The sequence below is a fragment of the Clytia hemisphaerica genome, unplaced genomic scaffold, assembly GCF_902728285.1.
Source record: "Clytia hemisphaerica strain Z4C2 unplaced genomic scaffold, Clytia hemisphaerica genome assembly, whole genome shotgun sequence".
NCBI classification, from domain to species: domain Eukaryota; kingdom Metazoa; phylum Cnidaria; class Hydrozoa; order Leptothecata; family Clytiidae; genus Clytia; species Clytia hemisphaerica.
The window spans coordinates 525,911-549,912 of record NW_027104107.1 but is presented as its reverse complement, the minus strand read 5'-3'; the positions used below and the strand labels follow the sequence as shown (position 1 = coordinate 549,912).

Genomic DNA, 24,002 nt, shown 5'->3' with positions numbered 1-24,002 from the left:
TGTTAAAAAACAGTAAAAACTTAACTTAAGTGTTGGTTGATAAATGACTTTGGGTGTACACAGTAAGACAAAAGCAAAAACGGGGAACAATAATTATTATATTGTTAAAATGAAGCCGAATCAGAAACACTATTCAAGCTATGGTTTTAGATAGATAGATAGATATCGATATTTTACGGAGTGGTGATTCGAACCATCAACTCATGGTTTGAACGCTGATGTATTTAACCCTGTTCTACCATTTTGTCCATAACTTAGATTGATGCATTTTCAAGTTCGAAATAATGACGATTTAACTGTACTAATATTATATTGCTTCTGACATTTTTATAGCGTTTTTCTCAATATTCCAGATGACTAACTAATACTTGATGGTATTAAAAACACATTATGAGTGCCGGAAAAGTACCAGATTCGATCGAGAACTTTACACCTCGGCGACGAGTGACAATCAACAGACCGATATACACTGAAGAAGATGTCGGGGCACTTGCCGCCGAAAAAGACAGTACAAAAGAGCCACTTCTCACTCGAACAGTGTCTAAATGGAAAGAAAAAGCTTCAAAATGCTCATGTACTGATGTAGGGAAACGAATGTTGTCTTTTTTTCCATTTGTATCTTGGCTACCGAAATATAAGAAAGATTATATCACTAAAGATTTGGTTGCTGGGTTCACACTAGGTGTTTTTCAAATTCCACAAGGTATATTTTCTTTTAACAGTCGTTTAACTTTTAACATACAGCAGACCAATCTCGCACTTATTTCTACCATATGTGTAGATATGTAAAAATCGTAAATCTACAATATGTGTAGATATTCGAATTCGTAAATCTACTATATGTGTAGATATTGTAAATCTACCATATGATATGTAAAAATCCACAAATCTACCATATTAGTAGTTACGGTATAAATACTATCCAAACAATCTAAAAAAGAATGACAAATAACTATTAAAAAGCGACAAAAAGAACGACAAGCCTTAACCCTAACTATCAAAGAACGACATATTTCAAACCCTAAACCCTAACTATGTAACGTTTTCAGACAATTTAACATTAATTTAATCCTAACCCTAACTATCAAAGAACGAAACGACTATCAAAGAACGAAACGACATATTTTGCCGTCCACAACCCCGACCGAAAGTGACTGTACCACCCCTTTCATTCCTTTTTGTTTATCACGGGAATTAACTGCGTGTGGTTTAAAAGAACGATAAATTACGCATGCGCATAAGTAGAAATAAGTGTGAAGATGTGTTGCATACAGAGGTATTTAAGAGATGTTTCTTTTACCTACTTTTTGTAGCTTTAAGACCATTTAGTTTACCATAATCGAAAAAGAAAGTCATCAGTCTTTTTCCCTTGAAATTTGATTTTGATGAAGATTGTCAAACATGGCAATCGATTTAATATTTATACATGTTTTATGTGAAACACAGTGTAATATTTGTTTTTAATTTTTGAAAAGAAATATATGAAATGATTTAGCTCTACTTGTTATTGAGCACTATTTTCTTCACCGTTCTTCATGATTTGATTTGGTACATGTTTTTTATCTATTTTTCATTTTCTTTGAGCCTTGTTATGCGTGAAAAACTCTTTAGCCTCGTAATACAGTTTAGTCGATATTCCTTTTAAGGTTCTAGTTCGGATATGTTGTAAGTGGTACGCTTAGGACGCTTATGGATTGTCCCACCTGCACAATAACTGACTATTTTCATTTCTAGGAATGGCGTATGGGATGTTAACAACATTACCGGCAATTTATGGTCTTTATACATCACTCGTTCCTGTGATTGTTTATTTCTTCATGGGGACATCAAGATTTCTTAACATAGGTATGTTCAAAACATCCAGAAAAATATTAAGTTCGGCTCTTACTTCTCGGGGTTAACACAGGCGTAGCGAGATACCCTGCAAAATTTATGGATGAGAGCGGTTTTTACGACACTGTAATTATTGTCTTTGTTTTATCAAAAGATAATAAATATGTCATATACTTCTGCACTCCCTCATAAATTTTGCAGGGTATCTCGCTACGCCTATGGGGTCAAGGTTTCGATTGTCATTTGAAGAAGTGATAGTCAGTCATATTGTTTGGTATAATGAAGGTCAAAATAGTTATGATATAAAGAGAAACTTTCGCTTTCCGCGAATCTTTGACAAACACGCACGAAAGTCTTTTATGCCGAAAAATTGAAATCTCTAACGATCTACCATTTGCCGTAACAATTTCTTTTCGTAAAAACTTTTAAAAGTAATTTTAGGTTGAATAGTGTTGTTAATGGTGTGTCATTTTTCTCGCAAGCGTCTCGCAACAAAAAACAGCTGAAATCTGGGATTTCAATCAATAAAAGGTCGACGAATCGCCAAAGTATAACGAATCTCTCTATTTTACAGGAACCTTTGCGATTATCTCACTAATGGTTGGCGAATCGGTGCAGGGACATTTTCAGAACTACCCTGTGACTTTGGACAGGCCGAACGCAACGCTTTTCGACCAACAACAGTATCTTATAACACAAAAAGTTGAATATGCTGTTACTCTATCATTCATGGTCGGCATCTTCCAGGTAATATTAACAGCTATCGGATTACACGCTGAATTATTAATTCTTTAAGAACACGAGACCTAACAGGACCTAATTTAATTTAGATAAAGCATAAGAATCTTTTGAGCCTCATATGTCAAAAATGGCTAAGAAAAAGATATAAGGCAGATTTAAGGAGGCCGATTTTCCAATTAATTTTTGCGGAATAAATTTTCGCGTTTTTCGAGAAATTTATTGCAACATCGCACGAGGTGATGATGATTCGCGAAATTAGATTCATGCAAAAACTAATCCGATTCGAGTACAATTTTATTCTTAAGATAGAATAAAAAGCAGATTATTCAAGATGAGAATTATCTTTCAATAAAATTAATCAAAAAAACAAAAAAATTAAAAAATTCCAGTTTTGTACTGACGATGGCGTAGCCGAAAAGCTTTTACTATGGCGAATAGATTTAACAAAAATTTCCAGATTACATCATCTTGGTGTTTTGTGGCTTTGATTTTGATACTTCTTTCCAGGTAACATTTCCTCACTTTTCTGAAATAAGAAAATTTAAATGCAAATTATTTAATTGTAATCTCCTATATCTTTCGATTGATTAAATATTTTAAAATAATCTTAGACGGACTTAGAAGCTCTGAGTGTTTGTAAATTGTTAATTCGTCCAACATAAACGTTAATACTGCAAATAGCGAAGTGGATTGTTTTTAATATGTGATTTGAAGAAGAGAAACATGCATATGTAAAAAAAAACTAAAAAATTGATAGAAGACTTTCTGTTCCCAGAAATATTTTGTTGCACCTTTTTAAACCCCCCTGGATATCACCCCCCTTTTGGAAAATTTTTTGAAAAAGAATCCCCCAGCAAAAAGGGGGGCGGGAGGAAACTATGCAGGCATACATTATTGAGATAATTATAGTTGGGGCGTTTAAGCCTTCGAATTGCCGAGAAAAAAGGCGGTGCTGTGAAAGGCATTTGTCTGTCTGTCTGAAGTTCCGCTTTAATTTTTCATTTTCAGGTATGTTATAGATTAGCCAGGATAAGCTAACTCTGAGTAAAAAAACTCGTTTACACCGAATTTTGAGAATTTCGCAATTATATTGACAAAACTACACTCAGGCTTCTTTTCTGTGACGTTGGGTTTTCACTTAGTTCTTTTTCGAAAAAGTGGTGTCAAACTCAAAGATCTATTGTAATGGCTTAATTTTGGCATTTCGTTAACATTTGATTATTTATTATCTAAATAACTAAATGAAGTTCTACCTTTTTGCTCGTCTCCAAATTTACTTGCAACTTTGGGCACAGCGTTTAAAAGTCTGAATAGTTTACTGCTTCCTAATCTTCCGACAAAAGCGTCTTGGTCCTCGCCATTTTCTTCATCATGATGGCTTTGTCGGTATTTCTTGATTTGGTTTCGATGTCGATGACTTTGTCCGTGATGTTTGGTTTTGATCATACTCCATTTATGTGGGTCTTCTTTTTCATCTCCGAATTTTTTGGCCAAACTTGAGGCTAGGCCAAACGCTCTGAGAACTTTTGAATTAGCCATTCGCCCGACAAAAGCGTCTTGGTCCTCGACATTTTGTTCATCGTGATGGTTTTGTCGGTATTTTTTGATTTGCTGACGGTATGGATGATTTCGTCCGTGATGTTTGGTTTTGATCAAACCCCATTTATGTGGATCTTCTTGTTCATCTCCGAATTTTTTGGCCAAACTTGAGGCTAGGCCAAACGCTCTGAGAACTTTTGAATTAGCCATTCGCCCGACAAAAGCGTCTTGGTCCTCGACATTTTGTTCATCGTGATGGTTTTGTCGGTATTTTTTGATTTGCTGACGGTATGGATGATTTCGTCCGTGATGTTTGGTTTTGATCATACCCCATTTATGTGGATCTTCTTGTTCATCTTCATGAGAATTGGTGGCTAAAAGACGGACAAAATCAAATGGTAACATTTTTCATAGAATTAGGACTGACAAAGCATTAGGTAACTTTGTGAAAGGATTAAGGTTCGACTCTCAGCTATCATTAAAGCTTCTTGTATGATCGATTAGGTACTTGTTTTTTACTGACTGTCGGTAACTTTGACTGACGATCAACAGTTTTTATGGACTGTCAAATAAAAGATTTTTGACAAAAAATCTTACACTTTCAATTTTCAATTGTCAATAATTTGTATTCGACAGTCAAAACTGTTGATGGTGGATTAAATTTTCTGAAAGTCAGTGAAAAACATTGAACACACCCCTGTCCCACAGTCCCGGTGAAACTTTATACCACGGAGGGGTGAAGTAATATTTCTATCGAATTCCCAATGAAAATAGGAATTCATTTGTTCCAAGCTTAAAAAAGACAGTGGGGATGGTTTTTATGTACAATTTTTTACATTCAAAGATCTATTGGAAGGGAATAGCTTAATTTTGCTATTTTGTTCTCGTGCCAAATTCTGACGCTGCATCGGTTATAACATTTGATTATTTATGATGTAAATGTTTTAATGAAATCCTACCTTTTTGCTCGTCTCCAAATTTACTTGCAACTTTGGGCACAACGTTTAAAAGTCTGAATAGTTTACTGCTTCCTAATCTTCCGACAAAAGCGTCTTGATCTTCGTTATTTTCTTCGTCGTGATGGTTTTGTCGGTATTTCTTGATTTGGTGTCGATGTCGATGACTTTGTCCGTGATGTTTGGTTTTGATCATACTCCATTTATGTGGGTCTTCTTTTTCATCTCCGAATTTTTTGGCCAAACTTGAGGCTAGGCCAAACGCTCTGAGAACTTTTGAATTGGCCATTCGCCCGACAAAAGCGTCTTGGTCCTCGACATTTTGTTCATCGTGATGGTTTTGTCGGTATTTTTTGATTTGCTGACGGTATGGATGATTTCGTCCGTGATGTTTGGTTTTGATCATACCCCATTTATGTGGATCTTCTTGTTCATCTTCATGAGAATTGGTGGCTAAAAGACGGACAAAATCAAATGGTAACATTTTTCATTGAATTAGGACTGACAAAGCATTAGGTAACTTTGTGAAAGGATTAAGGTTCGACTCTCAGCTATCATTAAAACTTCTTGTATGATCGATTAGGTACTTTTTTTTTACTGACTGTCGGTAACTTCGACTGACGATCAACAGTTTTTATGGACTGTCAATTAAAAGAATATTACTCTTAATGTATACTTTACATTTTCAATTGTCAATATTTTGTATTTGACAGTCAAAACTGTTGATGGTTGATTTAAATCTTCTGACAGTCAGTGAAAAACATTAAATGCGTACCTTATCAATCTTTTCTTTACTCAGTGGTAAAAACACTTTATGGTATAATTGCTCCGGCCTAGGAGCCTTAAATTCTCTCTCGTCCGACGACGGTCAAGACATTTTTTGCTTGTTTATCTAATCCGATAATCTATTCCGATTTAATAAAAACGGATTATCTGGATTCCGATAATATAGTGGGCTAGCTGACTGTGTAGCGAATGAGCAAATCTCAGTGAAAAATTGATCATTTTCATCATTATTCATGATATTTTGGACATGATTTATGAGAAGTTTAATGCATACTGGTTCTCTAACAATGTGGAAAGACTTTGGAGAAATTTTGGCCATGAATCGTCAGCTGATCGAGTGCTTAAATCTTGCATATGGCTAACTTCTCTTCTAGACGCACGACGCACAAAACCATAAAACTCTGTAACTTGGAAATGAAACTTTCAAACACATAGCCATTGGAATTCAAAAGAGAATACTAAAATCACAACATTACAGTGCAAATTTGAAAACGATCTGAGTAATGTTTATGGTGTTATGTGTATGGCTGATAATGATCCTGTTTTGTATTCTCATCATTGACATTGTTGACTGCCTGGCGACCGTTCCTTTTGATTTTTCAAACCTGACACAGATTATTTACAAACATATCACTATGAGAATTCAATAAAGGATACTAAAACACAATTCCTGTGTAAATTTGAACAAGATTGGAGAAATCTTCACAGTGTTATGGCTGAAAATGATCGTTTTTGGACTTTGTCGTCGGCTGGCGACCGTTCCTTTTGATTTTTCAAATCCGACACAGATTTTTTACAAACATATCACTATGAGAATTCATTAAGGATACTATAACACAATTCCTGTGTAAATTCGAACAAGATTGGAGAAATTTTGGACTTTGTCGTAATTTCATCGCGGCTGGCGACCGTTCCTTTTGATTTTTCAAACCCGACACAGATTTTTTACAAACATATCACTATAAGAATTCAGTAAAGGATACTAAAACACAATTCCTGTGTAAATTTGAACAAGATCGGAGAAATTTTCACAGTGTTATGGCTGAAAATGATCATTTTTGGACTTTGTCGTCGGCTGGCGACCGTTCCTTTTGATTTTTCAAACCTGACACAGATTTTTTACAAACAATCAGAATTCCGTAAAGGACTAAAACCACAATTCATGTGTAAATTTTGAACAAGATCGGGAAATCTTCAAGTGTTATGGCTGAAAATGATCGTTTTTGGACTTTGTCGTCGGCTGGCGACCGTTCCTTTTGATTTTTCAAACCCGACACAGATTTTTTACAAACATATCAGAATTCAGTAAAGGATACTAAAACACAATTCCTGTGTAAATTTTAACAAGATCGGAGAAATTTTCACAGTGTTATAACTGAAAATGATATTTTTTGAACTTTGTCTTAATTTCATTGGCTGGGGCGACCGTTCCTTTTGAAGATTTTTCAAACCCGAAACAGGTTTTTTCCAAATATACCACTATTTATTACATACACACTATTGTACCATTTTATTTGGTTTATCCTACTTTCCCCCAAGTATTATCCCAGCAGAAAAAATAATGCTTAGCTAAAAGCCGTGGCCTCTAATTTAGGCTATATTTCTCCCCAAAATTTTATCCGGACAATCTAATCAACGGCGCATCATGGCTTCACTATTGGCAAGTTTAGAAAAACATAAATTTATAAGAACTTGGAAATATCGACTCCTAAATGTTTAACTCCTTTAGCTCCAATTTTGAACTTTTTAGTCGAGGATGAGTGGGCGGGGGGGGGGTGGGTTGGGGTTCTTTAGGCAAGAAAGTACACGTGTAATCACTTAGAAGAGCTAAATTTTCAGCTGGTTTATTTATATCCGGGGGGGGTACTTAGGCAAAAATAGGTGCTGGGTATGTGCGGACGGTAAGGTTCGGGTTTTTCACCTTTTAAAAAAAGTCTCTCTAAGGGTTACAAAAATCAGGAAATTTCAAAGTAGTCTCTCTAAGGGTGGGAAAAATCACGATTTTTAGAAAAAAAATTTGATTTTGAGAGAAAAAAATACAAAAAAGTCTCACTAAGGGTAGGAAATTTTTAAAAATCAGAGAAAATTTTTCGAAAAAGTCTCTCTAAGGGTCACTTTTTCACTAAAATTTGGTCTCTCTAAGGGTCGGTTTTCGGAGGTCCCGTCCGCACATACCCCTCATTCACCAACCCTAGTACCCCCCCCCCGGATTTATATTCGTTAAGATTATTTCTCATACTCGTTCTGCAATAGAATTATTACTTTGCTTTTCTGATCTGTTCTGATTCTAGTTTGTGGGCAACGTTCTAACACAGCTTACTCAACAAACTCATCTTTCACATCTTTTATTCTCTTGAGCCAGAGCTTCCAGCGCAGCTGGTTTATTGTACTTACCTTGGACAGCATAAATAACGAATGAGATAAACAATAAAGCTTTCAACATTTTCATCGATTTAATTAATATAGAAGAATTTGCTCTTTTAGTGTGGTTCTTAAGTGTTGAGAATGATTTTTCTCCGTGGCAAGCCGTCTTTTTATATCAGTTAAACCTAGGAAGATTGCGTACGTTATTGTTCAATTACATAGGCGTAGTAGGTCAAATGATACATACTCCCTTAACCGTTTTAAAAGGAACCCCCTCTTCCTTCCTCCCTCACTCCCTTAACAACTTTAAAGGAAGTCCCCCTTTCTCCCTCTATTTTACGAGATGAAGACTTTTAGTCGGATGTCACCCACCCCTAGTTACTTAAACCTTAACTACTTCAATAAGGCGTTAAAAGCAGTTTAAATTGATACTATATTACTTTTAAAACTACCAAAAGTGTTTTTAGATGAAGGAAAGGTATGTTCTAAAAACAACTTCCAAATGTACACCTTTCTCTTTAAGAACATCCAAAATTTCTGAAGCCTTCAGAATATTTTTAACTTTTTAAGTTTTAAGCCTATAGATGTTCTTAAGATGTTCTTATTTTCACCATTTTGCGGTTATTCTTGTGCAATTTCCTATAAAATTGGATGAGTCTGGGAGCCTCAGATCGTTCGTAACTTGTTCTTATTATTTTGGTCTTCGAAGCGTTATGTTCTTATATAGTTTGTTCTTATAAAAAACAACGTGTATCTAGGACGGAAATGTGTGCTTTATTGAAGCGGTTATAGTTTGGTTATTGGGGCGTGAGGGCGAATGAGTACTACAAGATGTGCGTGAGGAAGTAAAGGAAGTAAAGGTCAGCAACTTCCTGCTACTATACTACATTGAATATCACCTTTTCTTATATTGAAAGCGAGTGAAAGATGTCCAAATGTTTCAATTAAAAAATATACGAGGAAGTTGATCTCAAAATCTCAAAAATAGCAAATGAATTCAGTATTTTTGTCAAATCCGTTCCCGGTTTTTTCTTCTCGACTCACCCTCACGAGTTCTTTTTTTTGCAAAAAAAAGTATTTTTATAACAAACATGTTTGCGAAGGTCCTCCTAAGCTTTGACCTTAGCTTACACTTCTTCCAGCTTCTTCAATAATTGATGCACGCCTTTTTTTATAAGAATAACTTCTATAAGAATATCAAGGTGAGATTTCGGAGTTAGAACAATATGCCTATTGTTTAGAACAATAGAAAAATGAGAATAATGCTCACCCTCAGCCAAAAAAAAAACACTATTCTTATAAAAAAGCGTGTATTTTTGGTCTTTTGGACCTACCTCCGGGTACCCTGGTAGATGTCCTTTGAATTAACCCATGTTCGTCCGTCCATTCGTTCGTTCGTCTGTTACCAACTTTTCTCGGGATCGGCTCATTAGTTTTTTCTGATTTTTGGCACAAAGATGCAAAATGATGATTCCTAAAAAGTGACGGAGCCTAATTTTCGAAGAAAAAAATTTTCCGGCCGAAAATGAAAATAAATAAAAATAAAATAAAAATAAATAAAAAATAAAAATAAAAATAAAAAAGATATGCCGGAAATCGCCGTTTTTCTGGATTTTCATTGGACTTTTTCCTTATAATTGGTTGTTTTTTAATTCAAAAACATTATTAATAGCAATGCCCACCATCAAGCATGTTTCAACTTTCAATAAAATTGATTTTTGAAGCCGGAACTATTTAAAAATCGCTGGAACAACCTAATTTCCCCGGAAAGACTCGAATTTTCTTGAATTTCTCGAGCTGTACTTTATCTTTTTTTATGAAATTTTGCACACTGATGCAAAATGGCAATACCTAAAATGTGACGGAGCCTGATTTTTTGAAGAAAAAAAATTTCGGACAAAAATGCCGGAAATATGCCGTCAAAACCGGTTTGTTGCCATTTTTTCGAGATTTCATTATTCGTTTTTCCCGATTTTTGCACAAAGATGTGTATCAGCAATGCCCTAAGTGTGGCCGATTCGGATTTTTGAGAATCATATTTTTCTGGCCGAAAATGCCGGAAGTATGCCGGAAATCGCCGTTTTTGCAGATTTGAATTGGGCTTTTTCCTTATATTTCTTTGTTTTTTCACTTAAAAAAAATTATTGATAACAATGCCATGTCATGAAGCATGATTGTCAATAAAACTTTTGCAATTTTGCAACCGGAACTTTCTATTTCTTTTTTCCCTACGGGGAGTAGGGAGTTTTCCCTCTTCCCCCATCAACAATCAATGATGAAATTGAATGCATTTTCGCTAACCGCTATATTTTCTGATTGATTTTGTTTTTATTTCTCGTCATTGCTATCTAATTTTCATCATCAGGTAGGTCCATTCAGCATCTAGCTTGTTCGTTTTAGCTTCACAAGCTTCAGGACATAAGCTGTCCAAACCAATTAGCTATCAGGCAAAAATCCGCATCTTTTGACCTTAGGTTTCAATTCATTCCATAGGTGATATTTGGTCTTCTTCGTTTTGGCTTCATCACCATCTTTTTGTCAGATGCATTGATCAGTGGCTTCACTACTGGTGCAGCATTTCACATTGCCACCAGTCAAGTCAAACATTTAGTGGGAATGAACATACCAAGAGCAGACACAAGTGGTTTCTTCAGTTTATTTAAGGTGAGTTTATATATTTCTTTCTGATATCTGACAGCAGGACTTGGTTTTTCAAATTCGATTACTTCCAATCTTGGCTAGCGTTAATTATGATTACATTTTGATTAGTAAATCCCGGTGAACTTTGGTTGTTCAAACTTTTTGGCTGTAACCCGAACATCACTTTGTGATTATTTAAAATTATTCGGCAATTTGTTTTCGTAAATTTACAACAAGAAAAAATTTCGCAATTTCGCTAGATTTTGGAAAACGGATTAATGTTCAAAATGAAGCCAGTAATACAAGATTTTTCAAAGCTACCAACTTTTTTTTGCCCCCCCCCCCCCCCCCCCCGGATGCTACGGGCCTGATTTATGACGCAATGTTGTTGTTTTTTGCGAAGATACCCTGGTTTTTGCCAGTAAAGACAAATCTAAGGTAGAGAAAAATTGTTTGAAATTTGCTGCTAATGGCCAAAACTGGGTTGTTTCCGTAGAAAGCATTACGTAATGAATATCATGGACTGTGTTGACAATAAAGAATTTTATGTTTCAGCCACGCTTCAACTGAAATTGGCGGGACGGGGGCTCTGATGTACTATTAATATTAGACTTTAAATGCATCATCTAGCAAGTTTAGAACTGATATTTTCATATTCCCCGGCCGAATTATTTATTGGCCCTGTAGTGTTGTTATAGTCGATATTTTACGTGAATAGCTCAGTAAGCTAAATTTCGATCATTGTCCAAAACCAGCTGACTTGTTTATCTATTGACAGAATGGACTCCTGGATTCTAGCGAGCTAACGGCTTAAATCACTCGGCTCATTACAAAGCTTCTGCCTTCTCAGTTAGAAAACGATTTATTTTTAAACTTTTTTCATTTTCAGATTTACGGCTATATATTTTACAATATCAAACAAGCGAATTACGTTTCTTTTTTGATTGGGTTGGTTGCATTTATTATTCTACTTGTGGTGAAACATTTCGCTCAAAAGTATAAAGAGAAGATCAAAATCCCTATACCAGCTGAACTTATTGTTGTAAGTATATTATGCTCGGATATGTGAATTCACGTCGGGAGATCCTCACGTATCAATCACAGGGTTCATGATTAAAATAAGGAAGTCTGCGACTGTGGTCTAACGCGACCCGAGGGCTCATCTTTCGATGGCTATCTACCGAAAGGTAGGGGAAGGTGCCACTCACCCGACCATTTCTATCGCTACTTTACAGTGTCATTTTTCAGTTATCAGTACTCCGGTTGCCAAGATGAATAAACTTTAGTAACAGACTTCTTATTATGTACAATTAACAACCCATAGCCAAGTTTAAGACTGGAAATTCTAAATCTAACAACTTTGTTTATGTCACAGATTTAACGTTTTGATTGCTTTTAGATATCACTGGGACTTGGTTTATCATATGGTTTTGATTTTCATCATAGATATGATGTCATCATATTGAAAAATGTTCCTAAAGGGTAAGTGATTATGCTATCGGCAACTTACTACCTCGAAATAAGTGTGGGGTTTACTAGGCTTGATAGAGGGGGGTGCCGCCCGACTTTTGACCCTTGTGAAAGGAGAAAACAAAGGAACATTTAGGGAATTTTACGACCCTTAGCGGGACAAATTTGACCAATTTTGACCAAATTTCGATCTTCCCGGGGGTAAAAAGTTGAAATTTTCCCATTTTTCCGACCCTTAGTAGGACTGAAATTTGATTTTCTAATTTTCCCGACCCTTAGCGGGACTTTGGAAATCCAAAATTACATACCGTACCCTCTATTTGCCTAAGTACCCCCCCCCTCCGGGTGAATGAAGTTCTAGAAATTGTTTTGTAGAAGGATTTTCAAAACATTTTTATTCAGTTTAAAATAAATGCATGGAATTCTCTCATTCTCTCAATTCTCTCATACTACTCATAACTTTACTTACTTTTCAAATTAAACAGCAAGGTACTTAATCTCCAAACAGATTCTGATACTACGTGTATGGTACGTATTCACTCTAAAGGCCATGGTTTTATTATACATAAGCCCCGGGGGGGGGTACTACGGTTGGCGGATAAGGGGTATGTGCAGACGGGACCTCTTACGGGACCCTTAGAAAGACTTTGAAGGGTAAAAAAACTGACCCTTACCGTCCGAACATACCCAGCACCCATTTTTACCTAAGTACCCCTCCCCGGGGGCTTAGGCCCATCCTTTTTACCCTATCGAACCATTGCACTTATTATATTATACATTTGTAACCCTTTAGAATGCCACCAATTACATATCCTTCATTCAACTCGGATCTGATCAAAGAAATGTTGGTGGACTCGCTAACCATAGCTTTGGTTAGTTACGCTATCAGTGTATCCATATCTAAAGCGTTCGCCAAGAAAAATGGTGATATCATTGATGTCAATCAGGTACGTGGTAACAAATCCTCATTTGCTCGTTTTAAGTATTTCTATTTAAAATATGTCCTACTAAAGTAATAATGCACAAGTAACAGTGTTTTTCTGAATTCTTGAATAGTATCAAATAGACGCAAAAAGAAGCCAGTCCAACTTGCTTCCTTTAAGGATTACTTAAAAGTTACTCGTTCGTTTGTTTGTTACAATAAAGCTTTCTATTTAAGTGGGATCTCCTTTTCAACTTCATTAGCCCATTTACCTTTATTAAAACTGAGATCCTTTAATAACTTTAAACATCATTGGGAAGTATTAATTGTATAAAGGCCGGTCTCCAATTTCGCGCGACATGAGCGAAAACTTTTTGACGTTTTTGTAAGGTCATTGGGCGGTTGAAAAATGCAGCAATTCCATTGGTAGAAATTGACGTAACGGATGAAAAAAGTAGAACTTCCTTCAACTTTTTTTTTGTTCCCGCGAAACTTTTTTATGATGTAATCTTTTCTTCAGGCAAAAAAGGTTATGCAGAAAACTGTCGCTCATTTCGCGCGAAAGTGGAGACCGGCCTTAATACACCTATCAACCTTTAAGACGTGAGGAGACTAGGTTCGAATTTACCAGGAAGGAATGACGTCAAAATGTCTGAAGTCGTTGCATTGACATTCTCATAAAACAAAGAATTTTGAATCATTTCCTGTAAATTCATTATCAGACCCCTCTTAAGCCGACCCCGCCGGTAAGGGTTGATGATAGTACTGACCTTTGTATATCCCTGGACAGAGCTATCTCCGCCATCTTTGATTAGGGTATTTTTTGAAAGTGATAACCGCAAATAAGCCATTTCAGCGTTAAAAATTAACGTTTAACGGCGCTACATCATCAAAATAATTCCAGAGAAAGTAGATCTAGTGCTTCAATGCATTTACAATACAACTTTCAAAAAAAAACTCCGATCAAAGATTTTGCTTAGCTGTGATTGAGAAACTTCGTCCAGGGTATATAAATGTTAGTGGTTGATAGCTGTATCGTGACAACCACCAATTCTGACCATTGAGCTATGTTTTTTTAATCAAACTGTTTTGATCTACAGGAGTTGTATGCGTATGGCTTTAGTAATATCGTAAGCAGCTTCTTTTCATGTTTCGTATCTGCTGGTTCATTGTCAAGATCCTTGCTTCAAGAACAATTGGGTAGCACACAGGTAAACACAGCATGAAGTCTCGAACCTCTATAACTCGAATGGCTCCTTAACCCAAACAAGTGTTATGGTTTTATAAAACACCCAGGTCACAAGTGTTTTAAGCAGAAGTTTTTGAATTTTTTTTTCAAAAGTTGTCTTTTTTGCAAACATAAAATCGACATCGCTTAAAAAACCCCAACAGGTGACGGATAGCATCATTTGGCTTTCAATGTATATTTCTAGGTTGCCAACGTCTATGCTGTAGCATTGATTCTGTTAACATTAACGGTTTTGGCGCCAATATTTCGATTTTTACCTAATGTAAGTATGGTTGTATTCCACATGTTGAATCCCCAGGTACTGACCACACCTTTTTCATGAGTACTTTATTAGTCAGCAGGTCATGATAATCTTTTATTCAAGGGAAGAAATTTTCGCGGAATTTGATGAAATTAAATTAAATTCCGCGAAACACGAATATTCTCAGGATTTAAAAAGATCACATCTAAAATTGGTCTTTTTAGGGCAAAAGAGGCCATTTTGTAAACAAAAAATTCTCTCAACCGTGAAATCAAATTAAACCGTGAAACTTCCCAATTTTTGAGCTGTGAACCGCGAAATTAACTTCCGCGAAAATTTCTTTCCTTAAGTTAATTCCAATGTTATTTTTGCTAGGCAATTCTAGCTTCTATCATCATGGTTGCGTTGAAGGGATTACTACGTCAATTTGGTGTTGTGAAAGTCTTGTTCAAAGTCTCCAAAATCGATGCTGTGAGTACATTTCGCTTTCACATGTCTTTATAATAGATCTTAAATTGCTTAAATAACAATTACCTTATAACGTATTTGTTCTTTTTTGCACTTTAGAAATGCTCTCAAAATTGTTATAACAAAACGTTAAATCCAACATAGTTACTATACTATATACTATAGTCACTATACTCCCCGAATTAGCTATTCTCTTGTTTACGTGCGTGCGTGCATGTATGTGTGTGCGTTTTAACTGTTTCTTCTTTCTCAATATTATACAGGCCATCTGGATAAGCAGTTTCATTGCCGTGATATGTTGTGGTGTTGATTATGGTCTCGGTATTGGATTTGTTCTCAATCTCTTAGCCACCGTTGTAAGGGCATCTAGGTATGGACTTATGATATATCCCACCGAGCGATTTTCTTATCACATTTTTGCTGGAGAAAATCCATACTAGTCTGGAACAACTAGTTATGATGTATTTTGATGCATGTTTTACAACGAAGGTCCATAAACACATAGGAAACTGCTTTCTACATTGTTTTATATTTATCATTTTAGGCCAAGTAGTTCATTGATGGGGAATATAAAAGACACAGAAATTTACACAACTATTGGCATTGAACCTGTAAGATTTATCGAAAAATCCTTCGTCTTATTTGAATTCCATTTAAATATTCTCTTTTACCGAACCCGAAAACGAAGACAACTACCAGTTACTTAGAGTTGATAAGAATATCAAGTACGAGTTTTCTAAGGTCGAAATTTCAATGGAATGACTTTAGTGCCAGTAAATTCTATTTTCTCTGTTGGTATAGAATTCATGAAATTTGACGAAAAATAAGGCTGAACACGGTACGAAGGTTGAAATGAGGCTGAGAACAGTCTTTTTAAGATGTTAGGGCGTTTTTGAGAAATGTTACTAATTTTTACAGTTTTAGTTTAAACTTAATTGATATTTTAGGCCAACGAGATGCCAGGTATCAAAATCTTCCGCTTCCACGCTCCATTGTTTTACGCCAACACAGAATTCTTCCAGAAGACATTATACAAAGCCACTGTTTCTCCATTACATTGCATTAAATGGGCAGTTCCAAAATGCTACCAGTTACATACACCGAATCCTAAAGATCAAAATCAGGTATTAGAAAATGTTTATAAAAGCAAAGAGGTTTCATTGCATGCTCTACATTCGGAATTGTATCAGTAGTAATAGACTTAAGAAGAAGACGCCCTGGAAGCTCTCTTTTTACTATCTCTCTACCCGAAGTTAAGGCTGGTCTCCCCTTCAATCGCACTTTTTGGCTTCAATCCTTTTTGCTTGGAAAAAAGATTACATCATAAAAATGTAGCGCGCGCTCGAAAGAAAAGTTGAACACATTTCAACTTTTTTAAACCGTGGACGGCAGATCGCGCCAATGGAGTTGCTTCATTCTTTGACCATCGTGGAAGCTTTTTCGAAAAAGTGCGATTGAAGGCGCGCAAAGTGAAGCGCGCGTTAAAGTGCATGATAGCGCACCATTACTTTTTTCAAATTCCAATTTGGTGATGTGCGGGTTGACGTTAATGTTTTCAGAATGACTTCTTCTGGAGCATATTAAAAAATCCAATAAAGATGGTGGATATTTGCTTTCCAATTTAAACTTACCCTTGATCCTTATATGATATATGATATGAAAGGAAGTCCCTTGTAAGGCCTGGCTGTGGGTTTAACCCTAAACCCTAACATGAGAAATATTAAACGGTTGCTTTCTACTGATCAAATAACCAATGAACATACAGGACTACAATTTTTTTCAATTATTTTCTCCTTTTTTTAAACGTTCACAGATCAACGGTTATGTACCACCTAAGAATCCCTTGGATGCAGATAATGTAAGTTGAAAAACGTACCGCATAGTTTTTTGAAATATTACTTACTTAAAGCTTAAACTTAATAAACTTAATAATTGAATCTTACACTATCGTACAGACATTTCTTTTTATCCCTCAAAAAAAATCTTGTAAGTTATTCATTTATACGAAACATTTTCATTTGACCAACATCTTACCCAATCAGAAAAATCCTTCTTCTTTCTTCATATACAAAGACGAGTGGTGATATTTCACTTATGGAAGACAATGCAAATGGCCACTTACCAAACGAAAAAAGAACGGAATCAAAGATCAGTATTACTAAAGTGACCATACCGCAAAGCAAGCCACCTTTTTGTCCAATACATACTATCATCTTAGATTGTTCACAGATTTCATATGCAGATTCGATGGGTGTCGGATGTCTCATAGCAGTATGTATTTATACAATGTTCACTTTTTTTTTTTTGTTAAATTATATTATGTGCGTTGGTTAAGGTTAATATTACCCGTATTGAACGACAGAACACTTTTAATATGCTTTTTAATAGGTTTATTATCTTTGTACACCCCTGTTTTAAAGGCCCGGTGGAATTTTTTTCTTCAGTGGGGATAAAAACTCCTATTGAGATCCCAATGGGGATAGAAATTCCATATTTCCAAAGTTAAAAGATCCAATGGAATCTACCTTATTGGTATATATTTTCGCGTGTTACAAATTTTCGCGGGTACTTAATTTCGCGAGTTTTTTTATCAATTTTCGCGAAATTTAATACTGTTTAAATTTTTCAAAATTACAAAATTGCGAAATTAAATACGCGCGAAAAATTTTTTCTTCGTATCTTTTTCTTGCTTTATATTCCCACTTTCTTAAAATACCTAGTTTAGTGAATCGCGAAATTTAATACACACGAAAATTTTCCAGAAGTCGGCAATCGTGAAATTTAATACACGTGAAACACGTTTTTTCGAAAAAAATTCGCGATTCGCAAAAATTTGTAACACGCGAAAATATATACCAATAAGGTATTCACTAATGCGATTTACTTAGGTAGATAATGACCATAAATATTGTAGTTCTGTCATGACAGTTAGTTATTATTTTGGCATAAGATTCGGGGCTCAAAACCAAAACACCAGCAGTTTTCAAAATTCTAAGTTAACATGTTGGTGTTTTGAAAAATTATTTTTTAAACCATTCTTAAAATTTTTATTTATTCAGGTTTGCAACGAATATAGAAAACATAATGTGGATGTTCTGTTATCGCATTGTCCAGGTAATTCCAGCGTTTTATTCCATATTTATTCCCAGGTATTTATTCCCATGTATTTATTCCCAAGTATTTATTCCCAAGTATTTGTTTTCCTGGCAAACAGTTATATCACAGGCTTTAAAAATATTCATATTAATGTACTCACAAAATTATCTTTCCAACAAGGTACTTTTTCTCTCTAGAGCAATGTTAAAAAACTACGGACTGCAAATTTCATTTGGAATATCACTTATTCTGTATAATGTTATACGCCATCGAATAGGTCATAAACTTTTTCTGAATCATTTCTTGACTATAGGAAATCTGCTTCAAACACTTGAGCATGGTGGTTTCACCTCATTGTGCAAAATGGATAATATCTTCCTCACCACTCACGATGCTGTCAATTTTGCATACCTCAAATATCATGTAAGGGGTTGCTTGTTAAGTATTTATTTGTCACACTCATGCTTGTGGGGTATTTAATATCCTGGGGTTTACTAGATTTGCGTGGTGACGGGTATGTTCGAGTCAAATTCGAAAATCGACGTCATGGGAGACTAAATTTCGAAAATATTGCTCCTTTTTGCCTTTTTTACGACCCTATGAAACCCTTTTATTATCTCAAATTTCAGGCAATTTTTCAAATGTTTGTCTAAATTACGGGAATTTATGGAGAGTCATTTTTTGATATGTTGTAATTTTTGGACCCTGTAAGAGACTGAATTAATGTTTTATGGTTTTTGTACCCCTGTGAGAAACTTTCGAGGTTGTAAAAAAGGTACCCCTATGGCACTCACAGACCCGATACAAATTTTGCCTAGTACTTCCTATCCCGGGTTTATTATCCATGTTTTTCTACCAATCTTCGGAGCTCAATGAAGAATTTGGCTATGAAAAGTTACTCCAAACCACAAACACCACAACACTTTGTTGCGTATGAGAAATGTTTTTAAAGGCATTTAGCAATTCGTTGCATACCTACAAAAGTTGCTGTAAAGTGTAATGTACAGGGATAGAGGAAAACCTAACTAGTCATCTGATTTCGTGTCAGCTTTAGCATGATTTGAAGGTCTAGACTAGCATTTCACCCGAAATCTTTGTTATTCTCCAGGCGGAAGGTATTTGTGGTGTAGAACAACAAGACAAAGAAGAACATTCAAATTGGGAGATGGTCCATGTGGAACCTTCCACATCAAATACTGCTACCACATCCTCAGAGGGAGAGGTAAGGCTTTCTTTAAAATATTGTGTGGTCGTAGCATATCATTATTCATGATATTCATGACGTAATGTTTTTTACGGGTGTTTTCCACTAGCTTTTTTNTAATTCAAAATTTCCACACATGTGTTTTGTTTATTATCATGTTAAGGAAGAGGAACCGTTAAATTCTGAAGATGACGTCACTGATGATGAAGAACAAGCTGATTTGTTTGACACGGATAATGTTGTTGTTTGTCAATATGATAAGGTATTTCTTAATTAGTGAAATCTTATTTCAGTGATCAAAGTTCTTCCGTCTCAGACGGATTTCCGTCTCACAGAAATTTTGTCAAAGTTTTCCGTCTCAGTTAGAAATAGTTATTTAGCAAGAAATAGTGATTTTACTCCCTGATAATTCCTTCAGAAAGAAATCTCGTATTAAAACTGTTTATGGCTGATATACATTTGTTTTCTAGTATTTATGGTAAGTTGGTAATTTGATAAAGATCTGTAAAGATCGAAATATCGTTTAAATAAATATGTATCTTTTGTTTTGAAATTTCCTGATTCACACAACCTTGGCTTTTTATGTTTGATTTATGGTAAGTTGGTAAGCAAAAGTTATTTTGATCCACGAAATATTATAACAGTCATTTCTATTTATTTTTTAGAGTTAAATTACGAAAAAGTGATGAATATAAATTATATTAAATATCTACTAACGGAAGTTTGAAGAATGGATTCAGAAAAGTACATAGTGTTAGAGAACGTGACATACAAAGTTTTAGAGCGTAAAGGAGAGCAATGCGACTTGGAAGGTACAGTAAAAAACAAATGGCGTTGGTGCTGGTTAGAGGAGAGAGACTTGGGACCGCACAAAGACTTTTTGTCAGATTACATCGTCAAGATAAATAAACCAGGCTATGCATATTGTACATATTGCAAAACGCCAATATCATACGGTTCTGCGGGTAAAAATAACCTTCGAAAACACGCACAGACTAAGGAAAAACATAAGAAGGAGAGAGAAGTTAGAGTTAGTAATACATCCCTTCCAGTATCATATTACGAGCCTGTAACGAACACTGATCAACAACCCACATGCCAATTGCCTTACGGAGCAGCCGATAATGTTCATGACAAAGAACTTTGCGACTCTGGAAAGGTTGTTGTGAAGAAACCCCTTGTAAGTCTTCTCGACCGGAAATGTAATATAGAAGCGTATATAGTATCGTTTATTTGTGAACACAATTTACCACTCTCGGTTGCTCCTCACTTAACACAATTATGCAAAGACTTGAGTGTAGATTCAAAAGCTCTGAATGCAGTAAATATCAGTGCGACTTCAGCAACTTACAAGATTGTGGATGGTCTTGGTGTTCATAAAAGAAGACAAATAATCAGTAATCTACGAAAATCACCTTTTTCCATTAACATTGATGAATGCACCGCATCAAGTGGTATGAAAGTCTTTACAATTCTTGTCTCGTATTTTGATGAATCGATTGGTGAATGTGTTGTAGAACATTATTGCTCTTTCGAATGTATCAAAACCAATGCTTTAGAGTTGTTCGAAGGAATCTGTGATGTATTTGCCAAAGACCAAATTCCATTTGATAATCTGATTTCCGACCTCAGTGATTCAGCAGCTTACATGCGTGGTGTAAAAAGTGGAATCGAGAAAAGGTATGTCTTATGAAGGTGCATGTCTTATGAAGGTGTATGGTTTCGTCTTGTCTTATTGATAATTTTCCTCTCGGTTGTTTGAAGAAAAAGTTAATCACGTCATTTTCGAGTAATTTATCTTATATGGCTAATCATTCAACTCTATTCAATACAGTATTTGTTTTAGACTATGCTTCATGTTTCATCTTTTTAGGCTCCGTGATAAGGCCCTGCATTTGCTTGATATTGACGGAGATTTATGCCACAAAGTTCACAATGCTGTTAAAGTGTTTTGCAAACCCTTCAAACAACACATTGAAAGTTTATGGCGTGATATTCACAATGACGTCAAGTTCAGTGCGGATATTAAGCAGGCTCTCCAACATATTTGTCTTATCATTGGTTCTGAATACCACAAGCCTAGCGAACCAGTTGCACATCGGTGGTTATCATCATATAATTCAACAACCCAAAATTATCCTATGTTTAGTGCACTCTGGTTGTTGTATTTCAGTTGGATGACCAAAGAAGATCGCCTTCTTTACAAAGATGAGAAAGAACTACTCACAGTTGATGCCAGCAAGGAAGGCAAACAAAATATCATTGAAATTCAAAGCACAATGCGAAAGAAAGGTCTAACTAAAAAAGGCAAGGAACGAAAACAACGCATCTTTGGAAAATTGATACATAGATGTGACATGACTAAGCTTGTGGCTGAATTCTATCAAGCAGTGCTTCCTTTGTTCAAATCTTTTGTCCTGATCTTTCAACAGAAGTCACCACAAGTGCATAGACTTCATAGCAGTATTTCCTCTGTCACTCGCGAATTCTTTGCATGTTTCATGGAGCACAGCACTATCAAAGGTATATCTATTCTTTTCCAAAATGGTTGATATCCTTAAAATGCATATCTCTAACTTCTTTTGACCCGGATATCTAAATGATTTGATTTCACCAGTAAGATATTTTGGCAAATCAGTCTGTTTAAAGCTACTTTTAAGGGTTAGAAATTAAAGAATTGTGTTTAGGATTTGATTTCATGACATTCCCTAAAGAAAATGAATCGAATTCTTTTTAAAGGTCTCACCGGGTCAAAGCTTCAGAAAGTTGACGTGAAGGGAAATTTACGAAAAAGCAAGCACATCTATACAGGCACAATGACGAGAACGCTCGGTAAGAAATTAAAAGAAGAAAAAAAGATTGAGACTCTCAACGAATTCAAAGCATGTGTTAAGGAAGCCTACGTTGAAACAGCAATGTACATACAGAAGAACTTTCCATTATCTAATCGTGTTTTACAATGCTTGGCTGGGCTTGATCCTAACCACATCGTATCTGGAAAGTCTTACATTCACCTTAAAACCCTTTCCGACTTCTTTCCCACAATCCTTGGCAGCGAAGAAGATCGAGAATTGTATCTAAATGAAGTTTCCCGCATTCAATTGGACGATGGTCTTCCATCAACTACCGACGAAGCAGGAAAAGATATTCGTCTTGATCATTGGTGGAACAAGGTTTTTTTAACCAAGAAATACCCTGTGTTTTATCGAAAGTAGTGAAAGCTTGTCTGTCAATTTTTACCGGCCCTCAAGTGGAGTCATCTTTCAGCAAAATGAATGACATCATCGACCGCAAATCAAACCGCATGAATGTGGAAACTTACGATGGTATCATGACCGTAAAATACAGCTTACAGTCGAAATCTTCCTCTGAAATTTACCATCGCAAAGACCCCTTGTATGATCCCATCAACTCAAACGCCGTTTATTTTGTTCGCACTGCAAACGCAAGATATAAAACTCGAATCGCCAAAAAACGTAAAGAGAAGAGTGATTCCAATAAAGCTTTAGGGGCAAAGGTAAAATTAAATTTCAACAAGCGGCAACTGACAGTGACTTTATCTACAGTACAGCATGACAGTATGACTAACTGATTACCGACTGACATTTTACTGAATCGATGAATATGTTGAATAAGGAGATGACTACAATTAATAATTGTTAAGAATGACGTGATCAAAACTTTCAATTTTTCTCTGTACTGTTTTGCTTATTTTGAATGAGTTATTGTTTCATATTAGAAAATTCCAGTTGAAAGGAAGAAGCAAAGCGTGCACAAAGTTGTTGAAACCATTCGGGAAGAAATTTGTGAAAAGGTTAAGAAATCCATGAGATCGAAAACAAAGAAAAGTTCCACTGTAACAGCAGAATCTGTTGCAAATCCGAAAGAAACCGAGTCAGAAGTTTTCCAGCGAAAACGAAAGAAAAGTTCCACTGTAACACAGCAGAATCTGTTTCAAATTCGAAAGAAACCGAGTCAGAAGTTTGCCAGCGAAAACGAAAGAAAAGCTCCACTGTAACAGCAGAATCTGTTTCAAATCCGAAAGAAACCGAGCTAGAAGTTTGCCAACAAAAACAAAAGATTAACCCTGGAAACAAATCTTCCCCTCAAAAGCAGCAAAAACAAACTTTAGTCTCTAGCTATTTCAAGTGCTCTTAAATCCAATTGCTTGTTCTTTATCCGCAACGAGGATCGTATTTTGTTTTGTTCACTCCATTTAAAATGTCTACGACAGGGCTGATTAGTTTCATAGTTTTTTTGTTTACTTAAATGCTAAACCGAAAAGTCTATCGCAAGTTGACAGTTTGAAATTATATAGGATGACGTTGCAGCCTCGTTTTTATCTTAACATTTCTATCAAATTGAGCATCTTCAAGTTTTGTATATACGCAATATGACGTTCATATCTACTTTTATATTTTGTTTTCTATTCATTTTACAGCGATTTAAGACATATTTTCGCTGTATGAAATTGTATAGGATGACGTTGCAGC

At 35.5% G+C, this 24,002-nt stretch overlaps 2 protein-coding genes across 3 annotated transcripts; both read left to right on the top strand.

Moving 5' to 3' along the window:
- Positions 1–337: 337 nt before the first annotated feature.
- Positions 338–19,609, top strand: LOC136813286 (prestin-like). 2 transcript variants are annotated; one of them, XM_067069799.1, is made up of 18 exons: positions 338–703; positions 1,735–1,845; positions 2,408–2,580; positions 10,713–10,883; positions 11,749–11,901; positions 12,259–12,341; positions 13,123–13,276; positions 14,352–14,462; positions 14,685–14,762; positions 15,117–15,212; positions 15,473–15,579; positions 15,754–15,820; positions 16,157–16,333; positions 17,023–17,067; positions 17,283–17,480; positions 18,269–18,323; positions 18,619–18,728; positions 19,414–19,609. In XM_067069799.1, the coding sequence occupies exons 1-18, from the start codon at positions 391–393 to the stop codon at positions 19,576–19,578; spliced, it is 2,367 nt and encodes a 788-aa protein (XP_066925900.1). In that variant the 5' UTR covers positions 338–390; the 3' UTR covers positions 19,579–19,609. The 2 variants fall into 2 exon arrangements, with proteins under 2 accessions (XP_066925900.1, XP_066925901.1); XM_067069800.1 differs by lacking the exon at positions 17,023–17,067.
- A 630-nt stretch (positions 19,610–20,239) lies between these two features.
- LOC136813244 (uncharacterized) lies at positions 20,240–22,724 on the top strand. Its single transcript, XM_067069757.1, has 3 exons — positions 20,240–21,189; positions 21,383–22,032; positions 22,249–22,724. The coding sequence occupies exons 1-3, from the start codon at positions 20,240–20,242 to the stop codon at positions 22,722–22,724; spliced, it is 2,076 nt and encodes a 691-aa protein (XP_066925858.1).
- Positions 22,725–24,002: the final 1,278 nt, after the last annotated feature.